The sequence below is a fragment of the Pipistrellus kuhlii genome, unplaced genomic scaffold, assembly GCF_014108245.1.
Source record: "Pipistrellus kuhlii isolate mPipKuh1 unplaced genomic scaffold, mPipKuh1.p scaffold_m20_p_10, whole genome shotgun sequence".
NCBI lineage: Eukaryota > Metazoa > Chordata > Mammalia > Chiroptera > Vespertilionidae > Pipistrellus > Pipistrellus kuhlii.
This window is the reverse complement of record NW_023425405.1, coordinates 51,634,529-51,656,731: the sequence shown is the minus strand read 5'-3', so window position 1 is coordinate 51,656,731 and position 22,203 is coordinate 51,634,529. Positions and strand designations below refer to the sequence as shown.

The 22,203-nt window shown below is 41.8% G+C and overlaps 1 protein-coding gene across 5 annotated transcripts in view; it reads right to left on the bottom strand.

The window, feature by feature from the left end:
• Positions 1-22,203, bottom strand: part of SLC26A4 (solute carrier family 26 member 4) — a 41,927-nt gene that overhangs the window by 19,480 nt on the left and 244 nt on the right. For all 5 annotated transcript variants that reach the window (XM_036429772.2, XM_045578549.1, XM_036429773.2 and 2 more), the window contains exons 2-11: positions 21,395-21,555; positions 19,163-19,302; positions 16,426-16,536; positions 14,452-14,636; positions 13,688-13,852; positions 9,243-9,395; positions 9,057-9,139; positions 5,747-5,894; positions 4,342-4,455; positions 67-144 (exon numbers count right to left, since the gene is read on the bottom strand). In XM_036429772.2, coding sequence (XP_036285665.1) covers positions 67-144; positions 4,342-4,455; positions 5,747-5,894; positions 9,057-9,139; positions 9,243-9,395; positions 13,688-13,852; positions 14,452-14,636; positions 16,426-16,536; positions 19,163-19,302; positions 21,395-21,552 — 1,335 coding nt within the window. In that variant the 5' untranslated portion in view covers positions 21,553-21,555. The remainder of the gene's footprint in view (positions 1-66; positions 145-4,341; positions 4,456-5,746; positions 5,895-9,056; positions 9,140-9,242; positions 9,396-13,687; positions 13,853-14,451; positions 14,637-16,425; positions 16,537-19,162; positions 19,303-21,394; positions 21,556-22,203) is intronic.

The window sequence follows — 22,203 nt, the reverse complement described above, 5'->3', positions numbered from 1 at the left end:
CTGTGATTTATCTGGTGGCAGAGCAGAGAAATTATGCAATCAGTGCACCGAGAAGCAGGGTTATACCTTCTGCAAGGGTTCCAGCAACTTCCCCAAGGCAACGATGGCGATCATCACAACCCCAGCCGAGATGATGCCGGCAACCTGAAAGACACACAGCTCCCATCAACCAAGGTCTCCCTTCTCCCTCATGTCTCCCAGCGTGCTGACTGTGTGCATCACAGAGCCCATTCCCAGTGCACTTGATGCTCCTGACCTCTTCCTTATGCTCATACTATTGAGAGAAATAATAATTATTTGCTAAAATTCTACAAGACTGAAGAAAAATGGAATATATATATATATATATATATATATATATATATATATATATATATATGGCAGCTATGGCAGAGAAAAGAAAGAAACTGTGTAGACTCAGTCTGCTAACTAAAGCCAGTTTGACCTGGATTTCATCTGGATATATTAGGCCTGTAGGTTTAGGGTTGGTTCAGAAGGCCAAACTTCTAATTATTTGCCCTCTCAGGAAACATGGACCATTCTCCCTCCCAACAATAGAATATGGTCATGTTTGGGGGAAGTAAATTCTCAGGGAATTTACTGATTCTTCTGCATCATTGAATCAGAAGCCATAATAAAAATTGTTAACACTGTACTTGTAGCACATCTTTGCCACCAAAGTTTCAGACAAGATAAATCTGTCTGTCTTATTGCAAACTCAAAAATGCAACATGAGCCCAGCCAGTGTAGTTCAGTGGTTGAACATCGACCTATGAAACAGGAGGTCACAGTTCTATTCCCAGTCAAAGTATATTATGTTCTCTCATCATTGATGTTTCTATCTCTTGCTCTCCCTCTCCCTTCCTCTTTGAAATAAATTTTATATATATATATATATATAATAAATTATATATATATATATATATATATATATACATATGTGTGTGTGTGTGATATGTGTGTGTGTGTGTTTTAATTAATTTATTTTTAATGCCACATGAGCCTACTGAGAGGAGGGACCACATCTCCTGCTTTCCCTAACAGTTCTGCAGATATAGGCTCAGAACTTTGCATCCCAGTAGCCAGTGTTGATGGGCAATAGCAGGGGTAAAGAAAGCTTCAGAAATTTTACCTTCGTTGGCAAAAATAGCTCCCCTAAGATCCATTAACAGTTAGGAGAGAGGATGAGGGGCTGGGACCTATTCTCTGGTTTGATCAGATGACCAATGAATTCTCTGTTCAGCTGGGGCATGGCCAAGGTGATGACTAGAAGCTCTGAAACAAAGGAGAAAAGCAGACAGGAAACCAGAAAGCAAAGCAATCAGAGAGGAAGCAACAGGAAAGGTTGTGTTGGGCACAAGTACTGCCAGTGTAAGATGTTTGAGTTAGAGGAGACAGATTCAAATCATAAGGAAATTTCACAGTCATGCTTATTCATATCACCCAGCAAACTGATCATTCATATTCAGAATATAGATAGGTCAGCCTGAGGCAATATCATGTATATGATGTACTAATCACACCTCCAGATTCCCAGTACCTGGGAGAGTTTTCCTATCTCCTATCTAAGCAGAGAAGCTAATATCCTTCATCCCTCCCTTTCTTTCTTCCCTTTTTCCGTGCAATTACTTAACCAAATACTTATTGTCTTATCGTGAGCAATTTGCATCTCACTGTGGATGTAGGGTTCTGTGAATTGGTGAGAGATACGAGGTTGGGGGCAGGGACTACAGCCAGCTGCCCAATTAATGCCAGTTGGGCAGCCACCTACTCACCAGGTATATGTAATAATAAGCCCCTAATTGTGGGGATCAAGACTAATTTGATTACTATATTAAAATCTGGGAGAGGGGCCATTACTTGTACTTAATTTAATTGAGGCTGTTTGGTGGGAAATGCCGTAGATTTTGTATCTATGAGCAGATTCGATTATTGGGAAATTCATTATTCTGTTAAGTGAGAGGGTAGTCAGAACTAGAGAACAGTTTGTAATTAGAATTCCTTTCTTTTGTGAATCAGTAGGAATCAGAGGGGGCGACAGAAAGAACAGGTTGCAATGTTGAACTCTTCTGCAATCTGTAGAGGTACGGAAACAGTTAATATCCACTAACATTCATTCTGTTCATTCATTCAGCAAGTTTATGCTGGGTGCTTCTGTGACAGGATAATAATACGTATCGTAGGTACCAAGACACTGTTCTTATCTTGAGGAGTTCATGACTGGAACCATGAGCATTTACAAGTACACATGTGCCAGGACTCTTCAAACATTTCCCCCTTTAATCCTCACAACATCCCTATGTAGTAGAAATAATAATTATCATATACCCATTGTATAGATGTAAAAGAAAACATGAGAAGCCACACAAAGGAAGACTTGCTGGTGTATTTGGTCATGAGTCCCTGGGTTTCAGTCTTTTAGACTTTTAACCCTAGAACTTAGCTTACATTTCAGTAATTAAATATCAAGACATTTCTATGCTTGTTTCATTCTCCAATTCTGAAATCCTGGCATCCTTTTATTCTAAATGTAACACACACCCATGTGTGACAGGGGGGTGTTAGCTTACCAAAACACCATTATCCCCAAACCCTCTGCCAAGGAGTCATTTTACACGGGCATTCTTACTGGGCAGCCAGCCTGTATCACATCTGAACCTGGAGGTAACAGCAGGACAGTGGACATCAGCAGTTGGGGATCTGCCTATACCTGCTCACAGCCATGTGACTGGAGAGCTTGTCAACGCCCCATCTCAGGAAGGCAGCAGAGGCTCTTGCTGCTGACAGCTACCCGCTGAACATGGGTGTAGCTTTGGAAATCACCTCTGACCTTTTCCCCTTTGGCCCTCTGGCTAACCCCCTGGTAGGAGCTGCCTTGTTCTACTTGCTTCCTCATAGCTAGAAATGTTTACAAGGAAAGAAAGAAAGAAAGAAAAAAAAAGGCAATTCAATTTTACAAAGAAAATTGTAAAAATTAAAATTGTTCAACAGGAGCCAAGAAATTGGAAGAGGCCTGTTCTTCCAACCCTATCACCACGACCATTATAAATGGGAAAGGGGCATCCCGGGCACCTTGGGGACAGTAGACGCTCTCCATGGGCAAGCCACTGGGGGAGCCCTTAGTTTATCGTTTTTTCTCTTTTATGCTTATTTGTAGTGTCTCTGCCTTAATAAAACCCTCTGTGAAGACTCTGCGGGTGTGTGTACCATTCACTTTAGATGTCTTGTTCTCCTTTACAGTCTCAGTGTCCTCTTTACTCTTGAATAAGAGCTCTTTCTGTGCTGGGAGGCAAAAACCCTCTGGGCATAAGAGAAGCACAATGCCTGAGCCTGGCCCTGGCCCCCCACCACTGGAGTTGGCATCTCTGACTCCCTGTTTGGTTGAAGAGGTGGCCTTTGACAGTGGCTCTTCAGTCTTCTGGATAATTAAGGGGAAGAGGGGGATGTCCAAAGATAACCTAGGATGCAGGTTTTGGTGTCGCCTTGTGAAGGCAACAGCTTAAGAACACATATAAAAGGCAAGGTTCAATCCACATTCGGAACTTGAGGGAAGAACATCTTCCTCAGGAAGAAATATCAAAATGTTTCAGCAAAAATATTCTTGGGCTGAAACTGGTTTGGCTCAGTGGATAGAGCATCAGCCTGCAGACTCAAGCATCCCAGGTTCAATTCCCGTCAAGGGCATGTACCTTGGTTGCGGGCACATCCCCAGTGGGAGGTGTGCAGGAGGCAGCTGATCGATGTTTCTCTCTCATCAATGTTTCTAACTATCTATCCCTCTCCCTCTCTGTAAAAAAAAAAAAAAAAAAAATCAATAAAATATATATAGTAAAATATATATATATTCTTGGCTGTCAACCTGCCATTCCTTGGGACCCAAGGCCTCTGGAGGAAGTTCCTGATCCTTGTGGAGGAAAGGTAAATAAACACTTCTAATTTCTCTGAAAATATAATAACTCCCTAAGCCACGAATGTGCTTTTGCTAGACCTCCTTTATCTCCAGATAGCACATGGATAAGAACCAGCATTCTTCCTTACTGGTCCTTTGTCAATTGTTATTGAAAAGCGGGCAAGTGTGACCATCTGCCAGCTCCGCACGGACACGAAGGGATTGGGGAACTGCTGCTTCAGAAAAACCACAAATGCTGCTGTTTAAGAGGTTTTTGGGGAGGGGGTGAAGCAGGCAGCCCAGCGTAATCAGATCAGGAAGCGCTGCCTCTCTCCTCTCAAAGGCTAATTGTCCTGCTCAGTTCTTGTGCAAGCCGCACGGAGAGCCGAGAGCCGCCGTTCCAACGCATTCTCTGCGGTGGGAGGCTATTTCCACGCTGAGTCCTTCCCTACCTGTGTCTTTCCTCCCGTGCTCTCCTGGACGGCCGTGCGGGACAGGGCGGTGGTAGCCACAAAACACGAGAAGAACCCGGAGAAGATGTTGCTAATCCCAAAGGCAACGAATTCCTAAGAGAAAGAACAGATGACAGCGATGCCGCAGATATAATCTCTTCAAGCCCCAAGCCATGTAAGGAAGAAAGCAAATTTGCAAACCCTTCCTGCCTGACAGTCCCAATTTAATTTTTGCCATGGAAGGTGCTTAGGGCCCGGGAAAACATCAGAAGTTTGGGGTCCTTAAGAGCCTAAAAGAGACCTCACTACTCTCATCATTTCTAAGGCTGATGAAGAGAAGTAACTGATGTTTTGTTAAAATGCTTATTTCACTTCCTGGTGAGTGGCATGTCTGCCATAACTCTCACGGAAAACATTTTCCTGCTCTCACATAAAGTGTTATTTCTGTGGATGAATATTTGCTATGATGCATTTTATGACTAGGAGAGCGATTATGTTGCTTGATTACTAATCTTTTAACTGCTGTAATTGCTATGCTGGGTTTTCAGGGACATAACTGAGGACTTGTGAGCTCACCTGGCAATGTGGCAGATGCCTACAAAAATTGTCCTGTGTACATTAATTAACAGTGAAGCATCTAAATTTAAAGTGGCCACAGCTATTATTAAAAGTGTTTGTTGCACTGTTTTGCCACCAATAAAAAAAAATATTATCAGGCCGAAACCGATTTGGCTCAGTGGACTGAAAGATCCCGGGTTCGATTCCGGTCAAGGGCATGTACCTTGGTTGCAGGCACATCGGCAGCTGATCGATGATTCTCTCTCATCGATGTTTCTAACTCTCTATCCCTCTCTCTTCCTCTCTGTAAAAAATCAATAAAATATATTTTTTTAAATATTTTTAAAAAAATATTATCAGGTGATGTGGGACTACAGGAAGAATTCTTATTCTGACCTAATATGTTAACTTTGAATGATATTTAGGACCTGACAGAATTAACTCTTTTAGAATTCTGATTCCTTCAACTGATTTCTTAAAACTAACCTGATGCAGCGTGCATATTTTAAAAATAATTTCAAATTAGCACCCACAAGAGAGAATCCAACTCCATATAAGACTGGTAGAAGAAACCAATCTCTTCTCTAGCAGACAACAAAGTCTTCCCCATTTATTTATTTTTCTTATTTTCAGCCCTAGAAGACCAATTCAGGCCTGGCTAGTGTGGTTCAGTGGTTGAGCATCTACCTATGAACCAGTAGGTCAAGTTCGATTGATCTCCAGTAGGGGGCGTGCAGAAGGCAGCTGATCAATGATTCTCTCTCATCAATGATGTTTCTATCTCTCTCTCCCTCTCTGAAATCAAATATATATATATAAAACCAGCTCAGCAGAAGGGTGACCATACCTGGTTCCCATCGATGGTGTAATCATACTTGATGGCGTATACTTTTCCTACAGACACTGCAATAGCATAAGCCACCACGGCGATGGAGAATGATGAAGCGAGCATCTCCGAAAACAAGTTCACAGGTGGCAGTACAGGAGGCAAGAACCTAGTGAAAAAAGTGCGGTGAATATTTGGCCGTAATTCTCTCTTCCCACCTCAACAAATGCTAATCACCCCAGCCATAAACTAGACAAGAAAGTACTTGATCCAAGAGGGCAAAAGCACAAGAGCATAAGTCGTAGCATCCGCTTTTATAATTTTTAGTCAGAAGTTGGTGTCATCTCATTGGCTGACTTCTTTGTCCCCAATTGAGAGTTTACAAATGCCATCTTCTCTGTACCTCTGATTTGAATAAACCTGTCATGGTTGGTTCTTTAATATCATACAATCCTATGCCATGCTCTTTCACACATTAGTGTTTCTCCTTACACAATTTCACTTTAAAGATCTTTGCATTTCAACAATATATACTAGCCATGAAATGAGATTTACCCTGTGTGAAGGGATGTTTATTAAAGAAATAAAGAATATAAGAATAAAGTGGAAAATCTATATCTTAAGATACTTAAAATCTTCTTGAATTCAAAAAAGAGGAGATTTATGTCCTTATCAGCATGCTTCCTAGACACAATGACTAACCTATCCAGGGATCATGGTGGGGTCAAATGACTTCTGTTCTACAAAATCAGAGCTTTTCTACAAATTATATAAAGGAAAAACTCCACAAATTTATAACCACGTGGTTGTGTCCAAATATGAAAATTTGGATGATGACATTCATGGACTTATATCTCGATGACTGTTCCCATGGTTTAATTCCAAAGATCCTGGAAAGAAAAATCTCCCCTACCTATCTCACTATGCCTGAAATTCCTTTAATAGGAAATGACATTTTTTCCCTTTATAATTAGAGGGATGTGGCAAAGTAAAAATAAGATTCTCATAGACATAAGGTTCTTATATGGATTTATTGGGGACCAAGTGGTCCTAACATATGGTATTGATCCTCAACAGGATAAAAGGGAACTGCCGACAGAAGCCTCACTTTTACTCTTTTTTTTTTTTTTTTTTTTTTTTAATATTTTTTTTATTGATTTTTTACAGAGAGGAAGGGAGAGAGATAGAGAGCTAGAAACATCGATGAGAGAGAAACATCGACCAGCTGTCTCTTGCACACCACACCCCCTACCAGGGATGTGCCCGCAACCAACATACAAGCCCTTGACCGGAATCGAACCTGGGACCTTTCAGTCCACAGACCGACGCTCTATCCACTGAGCCAAACCGGCTTCAGCTCACTTTTACTCTTTTATTGGAGGGTTGAAGGGGCCTGAGTAACAAGGTGGGTTTTCTAGACCTTTCTGTTTGTTCTCATCGTACTCATCTTTAACACTCTACCTTTTTTGCTCTTTTCCAATCTCTCCCCTCCACCCTTTCTTTTCCGGTTTTGTTAATGTCTTTAGACTTGTTTCTGCGCAATCCCATTAGATCAGGCAGCCAAGTCCTTTCGGGTGGCTTGTTCAGAATAATATAAGCTTGAGTGTTTTATTCCTTTAACAAATATTTTCTGGGATCCTACTATGAGAGAAGTACTGTGCTGGGAAGTCAGAGCTGAGGAAGACACAGGGGCTCAGTGCCTTGAGGAGGAGCCTGTGGTCCCTGGGGCCAGGCAGGTTGGATTACCTAACCAATCACTCCAAGTGGTCTGTCAGAGGCCTCATCAGAACTAAATCCAAGAGCAAGGGACTAGAGATCCATTTTCAGGGGGAGAGCAGCCTGGGAAGCTCTGGATAGGGTAGGAAAGGATGACTTAGGGCAGCAGAAATGACTTCCCCATATCAGTTCATGAAACGTGGGTTTATGGGACGAGGCATTTTCTGTGGACCCCCTCCAAGTGTTTCCTCTTGGGAAGTCCCACAAAAGGGATCTACATTGTGTTTTTATGCAGTTGTTTTTAACTACTGAGATAATCTAATTGTTCTGGTGAAAATGCTCCAACTCAAGTAGTCACTCTGTATCTTCTATTTCATTCCGTTCAGCACTAGGATTTACTATCAAAATGCTGAAACTCTAAGGTAAAGAGCTTCCCAAATATAGCTGGTCATAAGAATCACTGAAAGTGCCTCTGAAAAATATAAATTCCGAGGCCCCTTCTCTGGAAAGCCTGATTTAATAAGTGTAGGGTGGGAACCAGGAATTTTTGTTAACAAGGATCTTATGTGATTCTCACAAAAAGGTAGGTCTGAGAAACATTAGCATGGAGAATATGTTCATTAAGCCCATTGTAGTCAGTTGTAATTTTTCAAATATTTTTTTAAGCAGATATTAGAAGGAAAATGAGGTTGATTGAATGAAAAGGCAGCCGTTCCCTGTGGAACAAGCACTAGGACTCGGCTAGCCTGGGAACTTTCTATTAAGCGCATGGAGACTGTACAAAGATTGGTACAAGGGCCCTCAGCTAGTACTCAGGGGACTAGTACTTAGAGGTTATATAAGGGGAAGTCTAGTCAAATGCTATAAGTTAATGTTACAAATCTAATAAACATTTGGGCTTCTTTTTTACAATGCCATATGATAAAATTATAATGAAGGGCACTTGGTCCACTCTTCGAATTTTATGAGAGATCTCATTAGCATTTCACAACAAGCTCGAACTGAAGTTCCAGTAGTTGTCATTACCCTTGCTTTATAGGAGAACACTTCCCTCCCACCCCCACCCCCAGGGCCACGGAACTAGTTGGTGTCAGAGATGGACAAAAGACCTTAGTTCTTTACTCATCTAATTCACCAAACATATATAAAACTTCCTTTGCAGAGTATGCATTTTATTGAGAGGACCAAATGACATAATGATTACCTAAAATTGCTGAAATGAAATAGCAGAGAATTTAGATCAGATGTCCCTGATTCCTTAAGCAGACTGTCCTCAGTGCAAAAAAATTAGAATGTTACTATTCATGATTCTATTTATATTATACTGTAATTATACATATGAGTTTAAATCGGGAGTCTGGTGGAAACTGTACACGTCTTGCCACTTTTTAAGAACATGAAGGACAAAGAGAGACCATAATTCAGGCTGCTTTTAAACAAATGAACTGAACTTTATCTTTGATAGTTTGCACAAGTGGGCATTTATTTAATATCATACACAAATAGGACTATTGAAGGAGCACCAATGAAATGAAGCTTGTAATAAAAGGTTTCATTTAAATAGAAAGTACTGCCTTAATAAATTGGTATTGCCTAAGAGGAATGCCATACTCACCCCCTTGGGATGGATTTCACAATGCCAGCATTGTAATTTTTTTCCAGGTTGGCTCCATATGAAATGGCAGTAGCAATTATTGTCTGAAATAAAACAAAAGAGGTTTTTAAAAATCTATTTGTTTTAGCAATTCCTTTCTTGCCAAACCAACTAATGCCGAATTTTCTAATTACATATTCTACTTACCACAATTACTTCAATAGGAATAGGGATCGGGATTTTGTGTTTAAATCGATCGTTTAATTCCTTAACTGCCATACAGATGATAATGGTGAGTAATCCAGCAATGAAATCAGCAAGATTGGTGCTACCAATATTTTGAAAAGTATCAACTAGAGTCTGTAAGAAAAATTATTTTAAAATTCTCTTATGAAAAAGTTATGATAACAAATAGCACTTAAAATTATGTAAAATCACAAAAATATGTTGACCAATACAAAGACCATTAACTCAAGTTATTAATGATGGTTTACTTGGAGTAATAAAGTTTTGGATGATGTTTACTTTCTTATTTTTTGCTATGTGTGTTTTTTACAATAAAATGAGATCTCTTAAAAGGAAAAAATGTCTTTTACTTGCAGGAAAACTTTAAAAGTTTGCATCTTAAAGTGGTTTTACATTTGCTATTAACTGGCCTAATTTTTACCATGTTGATATGGTACTGTTGAAACTAATAGACTGATAAATCAAACAGTCCCAATTAGCCAGTATTTTAGGTAAGTCTCTTTCCAAAAACCTGAATGATACAGGTGATAATAAAATGCCTAAAATACTTTATATGTAATTACATATGGACTGACCTATTCATATGGCCAAGAAACTCATCGAACTGATATATAGGTCAAGTATAAAATTTTGGAAATTAATTTGTTATTTAGTTCAAACTTTAAGATGACTTAAATAAAAGCAACTCTTTCCAAGTGGAGAGATAAGCTAGCTCAAGAAAAACTAGGTTTGCTTTGCAAATAGGTTTCTGGGAATATAGGGATGTTAACAAGGGAGAATCCCAGGGAAAAAACACTAATATCTTTGTTACAGCAACTTCAGTCCTGAAGGAGGCATGACTTAAAAAGGCATTCATCAATTCTTTTGAGACAAATAGTCTTCCAATGAAGATAAAGAGATGGAACATCTAATAGTTTATAACATGTACCTTATTTATTTTTATAGGTGAACTATACTTAGAAGAATTATAATGACTATTTGACAGCAATTACCTATTATGAACATTAAGTAATCTAGGAGTCATTTTGCTGGCAACTTCAACTCTCTGGAATACATTCAAGAGTAAAGGAGCACTGACTGGTGTTGTTCAGTGGTTAGAACACCGCCTCAGACACCAATGGGTCCCAGGTTCGATTCCCTGTCAAGGGCACATACCTGGGTTCTGGGTTCAGTCCCATCCCAGTCAGAGTGCATGTGGGAGGTAACCAATCGATATGAGAGAGATGTTTTTCTCTCTCTCTTTCTCTCCCTTCTTTCCTCTCTTTCACTCTCTCTTTCTAAAAAAAAAAAAGGAATTGACTGTCACAGAACAGTCATGGGACTATAAAGCATAGAGACTATAGTCAATAATATTCTGAAGACTAGGGGAGGTACAGGTGAGTGCAGGATTTATGGGGTGGTCGCTTATTAAGTTATGTAATGTCTGGTCACTGGGTTGTATACCTGAAACTAATATAATGATGTATGTCAACTGTAATTGAAAATAAAAAATGATTTTTTTTAAAAAAGGAGAAAGTAAAGCAACGAAGGAGAGAAGCTGTAGTACAAGCAAAATACAATACCTTCCACCAATTGCTTGAACTATAATGCAGGACGCTCAGTGGTTAGAGTGTTGGCCATGAAAGAAAGGGTCCTGGTTTTGATCCCCAGTCAAGGGTATATACCCGGGCACTGACTGGGGTGTGTGCAGGAGGTAACCAATTAATGTGTCTCTTTCACAGCAAAGTTTCTCTTTCTCACTCACTATCTCCCCCTTCCTCCTTCCCTTCCACTCTCTAAAAATCGATAGAAAAAAATACCCTCCAGTGAGGATTAAAACAACAACAACAACAACAAAGGAAAGCATTGAAAATTAAATCTAATTTAGTTGGCTATTAAAAGACTTTCTAAAGTATGTTTAAAAATGGATACACATATAATTCCATATCCCACCTAGTATTCTAAATAATTCAAATCATGAAAATGAGCTTTTTGGTAATGGATAATATTTTACCACATTTTCTACAATGCTTGGAGAATTTTAGGACCATTGCATTTAGATAAGTTCTTCATTCTTACCTAGCATTACCTGGATGTATGAAGTAATAAAAAAATTATACCTAATATTACATATGAAGAAATTTTTTTAGTTAACATTTGGAGCCAGTTTTGTTTTTGGTGTGTGTGGAGGGGAGTGGGGGTCAATCCAAAATACAACCTTATAACAAAAGGTCTGTTAACTACATTCTAAGGAAAGCATCTTCAACAATCTTGGTCTTTCTTGGAGGATTCTACTACCACTCTGCATTTGTGGAAGGATTCTTTCATAAATGACTGTAATTGGTAATGTCATGAGCAAAATTCTTTGTTCAAGTACTGAGAGGCTCATTCAATCCTTATGCAATCATTTCCCGACATACTCATGCTTTTTTATCAAAAGAGGAAGCTTATATTCACCATCACAGGAATGTTTGAAATATCTTCATCCAATTTGGCTGACCTGGGAGGGACTCTTGCAAAATTCTATGACAGGTTGTAATCTGAGTCTTCAAAAATAGTGTTCAAAAGGACATGTCAAATAATGATTGTGGTTGATTTGAAAACTCTTTTGACCTTATTCTAGTGCTTCCTGATTACTTTTATCCCTGTTGATAGTGGGATCCTTGGCATCAAGCTTCATCTTAAACATAGGAGACCAGAAGAACCATTTCAGTTCCCTGTCTACAGAGGTCCAGCATGGCCAGGGTCAACCACCACCCTAGGCCTCCTGTGATCTGTGTGGATACAGACCTAGCAATGTTCACACAAGGCAGTGAGTACACTTAGTAAGGGGTATCTGGGTGGATTCAGTGGGTTTGCATAGGGAATGAACAATGCCTGGCATATGGTAAATAGTCAATAAACACTTATTGACTGAATTAACAACAAAGAAGAAATAACTGAATGGTTGATGGAGAAAATGTGATAGCAAGAAAAAGCAGGCTGTCTCAGGGACTGCAAAAGTGAGAGAACCTGTCAGAAGGCTTCCAATCAAACCAAGGTCTTGGTAGGAAAAAAAAAAAAAAAAAAAAAAAAAAAAAGACAAAAATAACCCTGAATTAAAAAACAGCCTGTGCTAAAGTGTCCTAATAGACTGAAAGCCCTGGGAGTGGACAGTAAGCTCAAGGAGCTCTGTTCATCATGATAATGAAATTAATATTACTATGAGTTTTTACTATGTGCCAGATATTGTGCTAAGTGCTCTATACAATTTTTCTGTTTTAATCCTCACAACTCTCGTAAGTACTATTATTATTCCCATTTTACAATTGAAAACACTGAGGCTTAGAGAAATAGAACATGCCCAAACTTACATGAATAATAGGTGATAGAACCAAGACTACAACTCAGGCTTATTGAAATTCAACATCCATGATCTTAACTACTGTTATGCTCCCTCCTCTATCACTGCTTAGCATAGTAACTGACCATAATAGGCACTGGATAATATTTGCTGAATAGATGGAGTAATGTGGGATGATGGCACTGGTGTGAAATTGGAGCAAATTTCTGACCACCTCACTAGAGCTTAGATATATATGCATGGCCTGACATTTTTTTAGAAGCTAATACTAGGCTCTCTAAAGGACTCCATTCTTAATATTGACATGTTATTTTGCATATCTTTCTCCCCAAGCCAGGGTGACATCATGTTACTATTATCATCATTTTCAAGCATCAAAAACATGCCTTGCATAGAACATATATTTAGATACAAGAACTTTTCAATCTAATTAGTGTGCTCCACATCCTTCTTTTGCATCTCTTTTGCATGTTGAATCATATCTGAATCTAATGTTCCTTTTCATCTATAATTGCTCAGACATTTACATTATACATTCTATGGACTCTCAGAGTTAAAAAGGGCTTTAAAGAAGCATGTCCAATTGATTCATTTTACAAATAAAAAATAAGAGCCTTGAGATGTGAAATAATAATTTCAAAGTAACTACTTTTGTTGAGTACTTGTTCTGTGCCTGCCTCTGGGCCAAAATGCTCCACATCTATCTTTATTTAACTTAGTTGGTAGATACAATCAGCCATTATCCAACATTATGTACCATAGGTCACTTAGCTTGTCAGAGGCAAAGATGAGACTGGAACTCAAGTCTGTTGCCCCCTGAGCAGTCCTAGCTTCACTATATCACTTAGTTCTCATTAGTATTTTTAAGTGCAGTGACACTTCTGAAACCATTTTGGCCAATGGAGAAGAATGATTTGCAAAATTTGCCTTTTTCGATGTTACTCGTGATTTTATTGTTTTCAGAGAATGCTTTCAGCAACTCCCAAAGTAAGGCATAGAGGGACATAGGCTCTTCAAACTCAAGTTAAAGAGGAAAAGAACACATTCTCCTTGAGCCATCCCTGGAGTAAGAAGAAACACTTACATAGATAATGGAGAGGACTCCATTATAGTTCTTGGTTGAAACATTGAGAATGATCTTTAGCTGTGAGACCAGCACTTGGAAGGCAGCAGCTGTTGTGAATCCACCAATCAAAGGATCAGCCAAGTACCTCACTATGAATCCAATCTGCAAACCCCCAAACACCAACTAGAACAAGAAAAGGAAGGACGAATTAAATGTTTGCCTGGGAGAAGACCCTACTCGCTTGAACTATTAACCCATTAAACTTACACCAATTTTGACTCTGGTAACCTGCCTGTAACAAAAATACTTGTAGGAAACAAATCTGAATTTCTTAATGCTCCATCACTCTAAAATGTGAAAAAAGTGGGTAATATTAACCTTGAGGTATTTCTAGATACATACTAAGAAGAGCAAAAATTATGCACCTATTCTTTTGCAAAGATAACAAGAAATGAGTTGTTCTGACTACTGGACTGAAAATCAAAAGCATTGTTTAGAGTGAACACCACTATGTTGTTATCTGCACCCATAGGAATGCCTTCCCTCTATTGATATAACTGGTCCTCTTCCCTTTTTTATAAATACCCATTGCCTTCATCTCCTAATTGGAACATTAATTGGGCTTCTGCCTGAATCAATGCGTTTTGAATAGCTATTCTTATTGATCTCAGTAAATGATTGTTGCCCCTCACTTTGAAGGGCCTTTTATTTTTAGGTCATCAACAGTTAGTTACTTCAAATAAAAATCATGCCAATCTATATTTCACTTGTAGGTTCATTACCTGTATGATTCCAACCAAAAGAGTAAGGGTGCTCGCAATCAATATTCTTGCTGCATCTCTAGCCCCGTTGTCTATCATGGTAGCATTTGATATAGTTCCATTACTGCTGGGTATGAGAAATTTTTCGTCCGGGGCCAGGCTCAGAACAACAGATCCCACCATTAAACTGACCACTGGGAAAGGTCCTGGGAGAGAAAGTCTCTATCAATTAAAAATCATTAATCACAAGTGTTTAGATTCAACATGTCATATCTACATAGGATTAGAAAGATGTGTGAGATAATTAGCTGTGATTGGGAAAATTTATATTGTTTGTTCATAAAAGAAGCTAAAAAGCAAATGTTTTAAGGCATTCAGGATCCAGAAATGAGCAGGAGAGAGACATGTAGGTAGATAATTACAATACAGCAGTCAGGATGCTTTCTACATATATAGAAATGGTGTCTACGTATATAAGGTTGTGATCTCCATTGGTGGTGTGGGGGTGGGAGAGGGGAGAGTTGTCAGGTAAAGTTTCCTGACAGAAGTGGCATACAAGCTGAGTCTTTGCTTGTTCCATCTTACTTTTATTCCTAGAGTATCAACTGTTCTATTCTGTGGAGCTGAGCGCCTTCATCAATACCACAGTGTTCAAGTTAGAATAAAGACACAGTATAGGGAATGTATAGTTTCTCTTTTCAAGACATATTATTTTTTTTCATATATCAAATGCCAGTCTGTAAGAGTCTGTTTAAAAATACTCCCTTTCTTCCAGCAATTTCTCTGCTTACTGCTATATGTTTGTCCATGATGATGATGATGACTCTACCCTTTACTCGTGGAGGGCTTTAACAACTGGGAGGGCTCAGTCCCAGAATGCCAGAGAGGAAAAAAAAAATCAGCTTCTATGTTTCTTACCTCGTCAAGCATTTGGTATTGATCAATTCTCCCAGATAAGGAAGTTCTTTCAATCAATAAAACCTCTTTCTAACCTCCTTCCAGGGACAAAGCAATATGCCAGATACGGGGGAACATACAACTAAGGACAAGGATATGGGTTGGGGATATAGTGGACAGTTGTCTTTGTTTCAAGAGGATTGCCCAGGTAGACATGTCTAGTCAGCGAATGGATGTGTGTGCAAAATTACCTCAAGTATAAACATCAAAGTAGCAGAGTAGCATTAGAACATTTACTTAATTGAATATTCTAGCAAAAGAAAATCCAAATTTTAAGATACTGCAGGAAATAAACCTACTTTAAACCTATTTAAGAAGGAAAGCCAAGCTTAGTTTCTAAACTGTTTTGGCATGATTCTGCCAGTCTTCCAATCTTACTGACTTAAAAATAAGTATGCTCTTTAATGAAATAATGAATATGTATTTGATGAACATAATTTAGTAAATGCCAAGCCAGTCTGGTAAAACAGTAAGTTCAAGGACCTCTTGAAGATTTTTATAGTCATTTTTTTTTTGTTATGGGACAGAATTTTTTCAAAATATGGAGTCAAATCCTATACAATAAAAGGCTAATATGCAAATTGTCCCCTCAGGAATTCGACCAAGCAGGAGTTGGACCGCTCGCTGTGACGTACACTGACCATGGGAAGAAGGAAGGCCCCAGCCAGCCGCCCGAAGGCTATGATTGAGCCTGATCTTGGGCCAGATATAGGGACTCTACCCGTGCACAAATTTCGGGCACCGGGCCTCTAGTTTATTATAATTAAAAAAAAAAACCTAACTCATGCCAAATATTAAAGTAGGCTGTAATTTTAACAATTTTTCAAATTCTCTGCTTCATGAAAATAAAGCAAACTGAAGGCAAAGTATTTTGAAAGCTAAGAAGAACCATTTGCATCTCTGAGTAGAAAAAGCAGGCAGAGCACTAAATCCCTATTTCTTTGGAAAACATTAACAAAGACATGGAAGTAAAATACACACAATATGGCCCAAACATATTAAACAGGAAAATAAATTGTAGTATATGCTTATAATTACCAACTGAGATGTGTCTTGATGTCCCGAAGATAAAGTATGTCAGGATAGGGAAAAAAGCAGAGTAGAGACCATATCCAACAGGAACCGCAGCTAGTAAAGCGTACGCCATGCCTGAAAGTATATCAAAAGGGATTGAATTCGTAAACAAAAGTGACGGTATATTTCTACTTCACAAAGAAAGGCCAACTTGCAGTGTCCTGAGCGTTCCCTTATTGTGCCTGCAATCTGTAGCTAGCCTAGTTTGCAGAACATGATTCAGATCTGCTGGGATAATGATTGCATCTACACAAATCAACGGCTCTAAAGAACTGACTCAACTGATCCGTAATTGGATCACTCACTGCTCACAGGAATGGAAAAAGGAATCAAGTCAGTTGTTGATTAAAAAGTTCGTCAATTCAGCACAATTTATACTACCAGTTGTGCATTTAGGCAGTTTCACCTGAACTCAGTGTTTCTCTGTGTTCTGAGGGACACAGTCATTGCTGCTCTGCCCTATCTTGTTGGGGAACAGAAATTAGATTCAGACAAAAAAAATGACGATTGTAGTAAGAGGCAGGCAAGACAGTGCCCCTAGGCTCTCCTCAGACATCAACTTCTCCACTACACTGACCCAAGCAGTTGTGGGTGCATGAATGTCATCTGGTCCGAAGAAATCTCAACCTATCCATGTACAGGAGAGGTGGAAGATGAGAATGATGTGCTCTTTTCCTTGGTTAAATGCTTCTTACATAGTTAGCACATTTTAGTCCATATTACCTTCCCATATTTCATTCACTTAATGTGAGGGGAAAAACTAAAGCCCTTTATAAGAGTAAGGAAAAAAAGTGTGGCTACAACCCGAATATTCCGGCCCATAGGTTCCCCAAAGTTATTTTTTGAATAAATGGCTCAAAATAAGAAAGTAATTACTTGAATTATACAGGAGGAAGCCCATCAATGTTCTGCTCTCACATGGATGTTTCTTCCTCTCTCTCCCTCTCTCTCTAAAAATCAGCTTTAAAAAATCAACCAATGAATGCATAAATAAATGGATCAACAAACTGATGTTTCTCTCTCTCTCTCTCTCCTTCTTCCTCAAATTACTAAAAAACCATGGTTGACCAGACTGATACTCCACACTGGGATGGAAAAACATACTCCTTCTCTGTGGGAATCTACCTGTCCTGCTCTGAGTAATCTTAAGAACTCCACAAGCAAATTTTGGCTCATGAATTGCTCAACAACTATTTCTAATTTCTGAAACAGTCACTACCAAGCCATCTTTCGACATTCTACCCCACACCCCACTACGCTCATGCAACAAACTCAGACTTAACCTTCAGGGAAACTCAGCTCCAACAATTCACCCTCCAGGCTGGGCTGAGTGCACCTGTGTGCACTCCCTTCGCAGGCAGTGTTACTTATCCTGGTACCACAGCCTTTACACCTAACGGTTATCTAATTTTCCACTGAACTGTGAGCTCCTTGGAAGCAAGTGGTGTATTTTATTCATGTCAGCATACCTGGTGCCTGGCACATAGTAGATGCTCCATAAAATTATATAATAAATAAATGAGATTTCTGTTTTCATGATCCAAGGGATTTGTAGAATTGGGGGGAGGGCAGAAGCAAGATTGGGAATGGGAGGCAGAGGAGAATGTTATTCACCAACTAGGCAATGGGTTTGCAAGATGCTCATGGAAATGTTATATAAAGCCAGTTTAAAAAAACAAAGTAATAACCACCTATGCTGGGACATTTTACCAGAGATTAAAATAAGGGGATGTATTAGAAAGAGGGGGAGGGGAACAGAAAAAAACACTTATGTGTAGTTCAGGCTAACATACTTCCTCTACATTCCTTTAAGCCAGTTTCAAAAGGCAGGTCAAGACCATGTGCGAGATGTAAAGTAACTTTATGGGCTGTAATTATTATTTAAAATATATATATAAGCATAATAAAACAAGACAGTAGAGCCAAAACCAGTTTGGCTCAGTGGTAGAGTGTAGGTCTGCGGACTGAAAGGTCCCAGGTTCATTCTGGTCAAGGGCATGTACCTTGGTTGCGGGCACATCCCCGGTAGGGGGTGTGCAAGAGGCAACTGGTCGATGTTTCTCTCTCATCGACGTTTCTAGCTCTCTATCTCTCTCCCTTCCTCTCTGTAAAAAATCAATAAAATATATTATATCAATATATTAAAAAAAGCATCTGTCTTAAAAAAAAAAGACAGTAGAAAATATCAGCGTGCACCACTTGTAGTGAGGTAAATATTATTTAACAAAACAAGCTATATATGTGCACCAATTGTGATGTAATACCTATTTCTTTCTGTGAATTATGGCCAACAAAAGTTGGGAAGCCACTGCTTGTGCAATAGGGCTGTAGTCGGGCCATCATTTGGCCTGGTCCTGCCAAGGCATGAGGGCTGAGTTCATTAACTGTCTGACCAAATATAGCAGGCTAATTTTTAAGATGATAATTTTGTATGGCCCAGGAATGAGGTTACAAATACCCAAATGGCCCTTCACAGAAAATAGATTCCTCACCCCTGAGAGAAACAGCATGGTTTCCCAGAAGGAGAACTCGAAGGAAGAGGAAGAGGAGGAAGAAGGATGCACTAAGAGGCTCTTGAGGAAAGATGACGCCTTCCAAGGTGAGAAGCTCTTGGTACAGACGCATGGGAACCTGGGGAAGTTGTGAATTGCCTCTGGAGCCTGATTCACCACCACCTAGGGCCAATCCACCAACACCTTACCTTGCAGCGTACCCACTAGCCCGGTGCTAACTCCCGAAATGATGTCACTGAGCAGCCATTCCTTGACTCGGTATTTGGGAAGCCAGTCCAAGACCGGCAAGAGGGTCTTCAGCACCCCAACGGCTCTTTTTCTTGAGCAGCTGTCAAAAAGCAAGAAACCTGGGTTTCCCATCTAATCTCAGCCGAGAGCAATCACAAAGTTTTGAACTGAGCCCTTCAGGCTTTCCAATGTTTACAACTATTTAGAAAGAGAATGAGAATCGCAAATATCAACACGAAAGTACTGGCCATGCTTTTGCCAAGAACACTATCTACCCTTTTGAATGCACCGTGGGAGGAAACACGGGATTAAGTCTCCCCCACCCCCACCTTCTTAATCCTCTGAGAAAATATCCCTACACAAGAACCCATTTTCCGGTCGAGCCACACATTAATCAATGGGGAGTCTCTAAATGGAGATTAATTTTCATACTTCTATCCCTAGGCGCCTTATGCTACTTTTCTTTTTCCTTTAAGAACAATAAACATGTCGGGACCGGTTTGGCTCAGTGGATAGAGCGTAGGCCTGCGGACTGAAAGGTCCCGGGTTCGATTCCGGTCAAGGGCATGTACCTTGGTTGTGGGCACATCCCCAGTGGGGGGTGTACAAGAGGCAGCTGGTCGGTGTTTCTCTCTCATCGACCTCTCATCGACGTTTCTAACTCTCTGTCCCTCTCAATTCCTCTCTGTGTAAAATCAATAAAATATATATTTTTAAAGAATAAAATAAAAATAAACATGCTTTGTATATTTTGGCAATACAGGCTTGGAACCAGTTTTGCAAAAACTCTTAGCATGATAAATACACACCTTGCTGTACCTTGCTATTTAGTATTTTTTAAAACTCAACAACCAATAGATAAAAGAAAACAATACTAACAGTAAGTGAACATCCTTTGACTCCTGATAATAGAATTGTGATTACATATATTTTTAACTACTTACATGTACTGGATATATATTTTTAAGAATCCCTAGACATATTTTATGTGTGTGTATACTTTTGCCATATATATCTTTGTACACACACACACACACACACACACACACACAGGACACTGGGGCAAAAGGAGGCTTACAGTTGTGAATATGAGAAACACAAAGTTCATTCTTGCATTATTATCCATTAATTATTGTATTATGATACTTTCCATACAAACAACTGTAAACCTACTTTTGCCCCAACATATATATGGAGAGAAACAGGGTTGGGAGGGCAAGTGGGTGGCAACAGATGAAAGAAGATTAACTTTGAGCAGATCATCACTGAAGCTGGGTGATGGGTAAAAACATGGAGACGAGGTTCATTATTGCTACTATTTACTTTTACATGTATGTTAAATGTCCTATTTAAAAAATAAATAAATAAATAAATAAATAAATAAATAAATAAATGCTTTTAAAGAGAAAATCCGGCAGCAATAGCCGGTTCTCCAATCCTGTGCTTGTGATGTCTAATAACTGGCGGCCAGTTTGGGTGTGGAGACCAACAGAGGCTTCCCCGGGCCCCCTGCCTGGTGTGAAGGCCGCGGAGCTCCCGCGTCTGGCTGTCCCTCCCCGTCTCTGGGTGGCATCCTGCCTGCAGGAGCTTGGGCTTTCAAGACTCCTCCTGGTCAGGTGATGACTTGACCCATCCTCTCTTTTTAATCGAGCCCCTCTCCTCCCGCTCTCCTCCGCCTGGCCGTCTCCAGAACGCAGCCGGGGCCGCTGGGTCCCCAAGGAGCGCTCCAGGGGTCCCCCAAAGAGAGAGAGAGAGAGACAGCGCTCCCGGGCACACCCTCTCCCCAAAGAGCAGTCCTGAGACTGGAGTCCACTTCGAACGGAGGACGACGGAGCCTTCCTCCCACCGGGAAGGGCGCGCCGCGGACGGACGGCAGAGCCCGGGGCGGGGGGCCCGGGGCGGGGGGCTGCGGGGGCGGGGGGCTGTGGGGATGGGGGGTTGCGGGGGCCCGGGGCGGGGGGCCAGGGGCGGGGGGCTGTGGGGGTGGGGGGCTGCGGGGGCCGAGGCGAGGGGCCAGGGGTGGGGGGCTGGGGGGATAGGGGGTTGCGGGGGCCCGGGGCGGGGGGCCAGGGGGCCCGGGGCGGGGGGCCAGGGGCGGGGGGCTGCGGGGGCGGGGGGCTGTGGGGATGGGGGGTTGCGGGGGCTCGGGGCGGGGGCCCGGGGCGGGGGGCTGCGGGGGTCCCGCCGCTGACCTGCAGCGCTGCGCCAGGCGCTCCCGCAGCGTCCTGCGCTCCTGCAGGCGCCGCTCGTGCCGCTGCTGGAAGGCGAGCTCGCTGTACACCGGCCTGGACACCACGTAGCCGCCGCTGTACTCCGGGAGCGGCTCCGACCTGCGGCCCGCCGCCTCCATGACCTTCGAGGAGGAAGAGGAGGAGGAGGACGGGGAGGAAGGAGGCGATGGAGCCGGGAAGGAGAAGGAACGGTGAAGAGGACGGGACAGGGAGAGGCCGCCTGCGGCAGCGGGTCCCGGAGAGCCCGGACCGCCGGGGCGCGCAGCCCCCCTGGGCGCTCAGCACCCGGCTCCCCGGGGCGCCCCGCCACCGCAGGGCCCCTGCAGACTCCGCGCCCGCAGCCCGCACCTGCTCCCCGGGGCGCCCGGCTCTCCGGAAGGAGTGAGCCCCGCGTTGGGGGCTTCGGGAGCCGGACCCAGTCCGTCCCCTCCCCAGCGGGCAGCCAGGGCGCCGTCCGCGCTCTGAAATCTCCCCCCAAACTCGGGCTGCAACCCGGGCAAGGGCGAGGCTGGGACGGGACCTCAGGAGCGTCCCTCCCGCTTTGCCCCCCGCACCTGAGCTGGGGCGCAGCCTCAGGCGCCACCGGGGAGAAGCCAGCCCCGCGCCCGTCGGGGGACCCTCGGGCCGCGCCAGGCCCGGGCTGCGCGCACCGCGGACGGGTGCCAGGCGCAGGGCGCCGCGCCCCCGGGGACACAACTTTGGGCGGGCGGGGGGCGATCTCCTCCGGCCTGTCTCCCAGCTTTCTCCCCACTCAGCCTCTCCGCCAGGGA